This window comes from Cebidichthys violaceus, unplaced genomic scaffold (genome assembly GCF_023349555.1).
Source record: "Cebidichthys violaceus isolate CVI_PGR_0920_01 unplaced genomic scaffold, fCebVio1.0.p SCAF_14, whole genome shotgun sequence".
Lineage (NCBI taxonomy): Eukaryota > Metazoa > Chordata > Actinopteri > Perciformes > Stichaeidae > Cebidichthys > Cebidichthys violaceus.
Window position 1 is genome coordinate 15,921,022 of NW_027176307.1, and position 5,000 is coordinate 15,926,021.

Here is a 5,000-nt window from a genome sequence, read left to right on the forward strand (position 1 = left end):
CTGATAAAAATAATCAAACAATAAACAAACAATAAAGAAAAGTGGAACTAAATATCGCACATTAAAAATTAAACAAACCAAAAATAAAAAGATTAAACAAAATAAAACACATTTGTTTACAAAACAGAAAATTACACAAAAAACAAACAAAAAATGAAAAGATTAAACAAATAAAACAATAAGAAGATCAGAAACAATAATTAAAATATGCACCAAAACAAATGTAGTCTTTGTATTTATTAAATAAAGACATAAACGGAGTGAAGCGGCTCGATGAGCGATGATGTAAAGGTTTGTCCTCTGCAGGACGTTTGAGGCCTTCAGGCGTCAAACCTCCAGAGTCCGGTTCTAATAGAACGCCGCCTCGTTACCCATCAGCCACCAGGAGCAGCTGATGTTAACACAAAGGACAAACGTGTGAACAACGGCAGATAGTACACACCGTGTATTATACAGATAGTACACACCGTGTATGATACACCGTGTATTATACAGATAGTACACACCGTGTATTATACAGATAGTACACACCGTGTATTACACACCGTGTATTATACAGATATTACACACCGTGTATTATACACCGTGTATTATACAGATAGTATACACCGTGTATTATACACCGTGTATTGTACAGATAGTATACACCGTGTATTATACAGATAGTACACACCGTGTATTATACACCGTGTATTACACAGATATTACACCGTGTATTATACACCATGTATTATACAGATAGTACACACCGTGTATTATACACCGTGTATTATACAGATATTACACCGTGTATTATACACCATGTATTATACAGATAGTATACGGTGTAGTATACACCGTGTATTATACACCGTGTATTATACACCGTGTATTATACAGATAGTATACACCGTGTATTATACACCATGTATTATACAGATAGTATACACCGTGTATTATACACCGTGTATTATACACCGTGTATTATACAGATAGTACACACCGTGTATTATACAGATAGTACACACCGTGTATTATACAGATAGTACACACCGTGTATTATACAGATAGTATACACTGTGTATTATACAGATAGTATACAGATAGTATACACTGTGTATTATACAGATAGTACACACCGTGTATTATACAGATAGTATACACCGTGTATTATACAGATAGTACACACCGTGTATTATACAGATATTATACAGATAGTATACACTGTGTATTATACAGATAGTACACACCGTGTATTATACAGATAGTATACACCGTGTATTATACAGATAGTACACACCGTGTATTATACAGATAGTATACACCGTGTATTATACAGATAGTACACACCGTGTATTATACAGATAGTATACACCGTGTATTATACAGATAGTACACACCGTGTATTATACAGATATTACACACCGTGTATTATACAGATAGTACACACCGTGTATTATACAGATATTACACACTGTGTATTATACAGATAGTACACACCGTGTATTATACAGATATTACACACCGTGTATTATACAGATATTACACACTGTGTATTATACAGATAGTACACACCGTGTATTATACAGATATTACACACCGTGTATTATACAGATAGTACACACCGTGTATTATACAGATATTACACACTGTGTATTATACAGATAGTATACACCGTGTATTATACAGATAGTATACACCGTGTATTATACAGATAGTACACACCGTGTATTATACAGATAGTATACACCGTGTATTATACAGATAGTACACACCGTGTATTATACAGATAGTATACACCGTGTATTATACAGATAGTACACACCGTGTATTATACAGATATTACACACCGTGTATTATACAGATAGTACACACCGTGTATTATACAGATATTACACACTGTGTATTATACAGATAGTACACACCGTGTATTATACAGATATTACACACCGTGTATTATACAGATATTACACACCGTGTATTATACAGATAGTACACACCGTGTATTATACAGATAGTACACACCGTGTATTATACAGATAGTACACACTGTGTATTATACAGATATTATACAGATATAGATTTAAAGCGATACGCCGACGTCTTCATGGAGCGACTCTCTTACAGATCACAGCTGGAATGATACGTTTTATTTATAAATCAAGGATTGATCAACAATCCCAAACAGCTTCTCAAATATCTGCAGATTCATGAACATGTTCTCTGTTTTTTCTTAATTTATAGACAATTAATCACAATTTAATCAACAGAATAGATGATAATTAAAAACAATTCTCAGTTGTTTTTTTACGTTGATTCCTTTCAAGCAGTCGATTTATTCGACTGTATTATAATTAATCTCTTTTTTTATTATTATTGTCGTCAGGATGCAGTCGAGAGCAGCAAAGGCTGCTGGGAAAATATTCAAGGACGCTCTGAGATTTAAGAGCTGGCTTCTAAAAATAACGTCAATTAATAAAACGTTAATAATTATATTGTTTGTCTTCTGGATGAAACGTCACTGACGACAAAATCATTTCAACTAAAAAGAAAAAGGCTGCTGAGACATTTTGTCTTTTTTTAAATGATACAATAAATGTTTTTGTTAATTTATATTAATTTAACAAAGGCTTTTGTGACTCTTTTTTTCTTAAACTGAAAGTGTGTTTTGTTTAAAACATATTATTTGTATCTGTCATATATGAAAACTAACGAATATAACTGTAATATATTACTGTAACATTAACACAAACTGTATTATCTTGCAGAAAAATCTCTCCAATCAGTTCAAAGTAAGGGAATATATTTTTATATCATGTTTATTGTGTTTTATGCTGTGAGTCTTGTTTTGCAAAATAATGACTTAATGAATTAATATTTCTATTATTTTAAATCAAATGTTAAAAATCCTGATCTCCTGCTGAATGAAGCAGCTTTTTTAAATTGCTAATTTAATTAATCATTTGACATTTGTTCCTTTCAGAGAATCAATTTATTAACTGATAATAATCAAACGGCTCTGTGATCGCTCTGGTGGAGCGCTGCAGGATTTTTATATTGCGTGGGTAAGTGAACCAATTATTTCTTTATCTGAATACGAGTTTCCCAACCTGAGGTTCCCGACCCCCCCAACGGGACCCAGGATGAGCGTAGGACGTCCCAAGATCCTTTGTTTTTTATGTCTTTACATTAAACGTCTTCAGGCCTTTTGTAAAATAACTTTGTGATAGCTGCTTTTATTTCTCACGCGTCGTATAATCACTGTGTTATTATATCATATTAAGAGACGTTGGAGCCTCTTTGGTGTCTGACCTCAGTGCAGAACTCCATTAGGACTCTGCCACCTTTAAGCTGCAGTGACTCCTGGTTTCCTTCACGATGAGCTCATCGTTCTTTGTCTCCGGGTGGGAAACTTCGTCTTTGCCGAGTTCTTATTTGTTGTTGAGTGACTGAATCGACACAACAACATTAATCAAGCGGTGTTGCTGGTTTGAAACAGTGAAACAGCGGCTTTAATGTGGTGTTTTTCCCACAGAGGGGGGGAACGTGTGTTTATTGTGTGCAGTTTGGTGTGGAGGCTGCAGGAGTCCGTGCAGGTCTGAGGCTGATAAGACTGGAGGATTATGGTAATAACAGGCTGCCGCTGACGGACCGCCGGGTCCCGTCCGCAGCCCCAAACGGGTGGGCGGGCCGCGGCCGCTTATCAGCGCGCCGCAGAGGGCGATTCTTCACACGGTCACATGACGGGCGACACCTCGACTCCCACTGCAGAACAACAGCTCAGCGGGTTTTTATCACCAAACCAGGACCGAGGCGACGACCCGCCGGAGCGCGTTGATTGTTTTTTTAAAAAGCACCAATGATGTTGTCTGAGACCAGCTGATATTATCAGAAACAACCAGTAATGAGCTTCTACCTTCACGCTCAATAGATTCTTTTGTTTTTTTGAAAGGAGGCTGTTTCGTTTCTTTTTTTCGGCGCTCGTTGAAACTCTTTCTGCGTTGTCAAAAAAAAAATATATGTAACTGGTGTCGTCCAAAGAACCAGCAGAACGGTCCAGGTGGTCAAAGGCGACCAAGAGGAGGGATTCCTGCGGCGTGGCGTACCCCGCCATCGACTCCTCAGATAAAGAAACGCTGCTCTGCGGCTCCTTCAGCAGAGCCGCTGACCTTCAGGTTACAAACTGAGACAAAAAAACTGCTTCCTGAGCCGGACTTTTGGTCGGTTTTGTTGGTGCGGAGGTCTCGCCTGGTGCATCTATTTTCCAGGACGCAGAATGGGATGAAACTGTATGTACGGTTGCCAAGGAGACGGCTGGCAGACGGGTAGTTAAACCCACACCGACTGTGTTTTCATTCCCTCCGCTTCGTCCTCAGGAAATCACAACACAAGGTAAGAAAGAGCCCGGCTCTCTCTCACTTTGTCTCCTCGCGACGTTTAAACTCCACGAAGAGAGAAGAACTTAGATCTTAGTTTCTCCTGCAGAGACTTAAACAAACCCCGAGGGACTGCAGCTTTAACTGGACATAATGGAGTGTCAATGATCACCACATCATCAGCTGCAGAGCAACTAATGCAGGCAATCAGCGATAAATAAAGAAATAAATGAAACGCATTCCCATCAGCAGCCTCAGCTGTGCGTCCGTCACGCTCCCACGCTCACTGCCATTCTCATTTCTCCTCTGGTTGCAGCTCGCTGGAGCCCGGCGGAGGAATTATCGGCTGTCAGGACCTGACGGAGGCGGGGTGGTGTTTTGGGGGGGGGGGCTGAGCCATGCTGTCCACCGCCGTTCAGATCCTGGCGTTCGCCCTGGCGCTGCTGGGCGTCCTCGGCACCACCGTGGCCACCCTGCTGCCCAACTGGAAGGTGAGCGTCAACGTCTGGTCCAGCGTCATGACCCCCATCTCGCAGATGCAGGGTCTGTGGATGGACTGCGTCTGGTACAGCTCCGGCGTCTTCAGCTGCACCGTGAAGAACTCGGTGCTGTCGCTGCCGGCGTGTCTGCAGACCACGCGGGCCG

At 40.0% G+C, this 5,000-nt stretch overlaps 1 protein-coding gene across 1 annotated transcript in view; it reads left to right on the plus strand.

Annotated features, from left to right (window-relative positions):
- The first annotated feature begins 4,753 nt into the window (after positions 1-4,753).
- The window catches only part of LOC137871350 (claudin-20-like), an 827-nt gene continuing 580 nt past the window's right edge, over positions 4,754-5,000 (plus strand). The window contains exon 1 of the mRNA XM_068709146.1: positions 4,754-5,000. This exon is cut by the window's right edge and continues 580 nt beyond it. Coding sequence (XP_068565247.1) covers positions 4,754-5,000 — 247 coding nt within the window.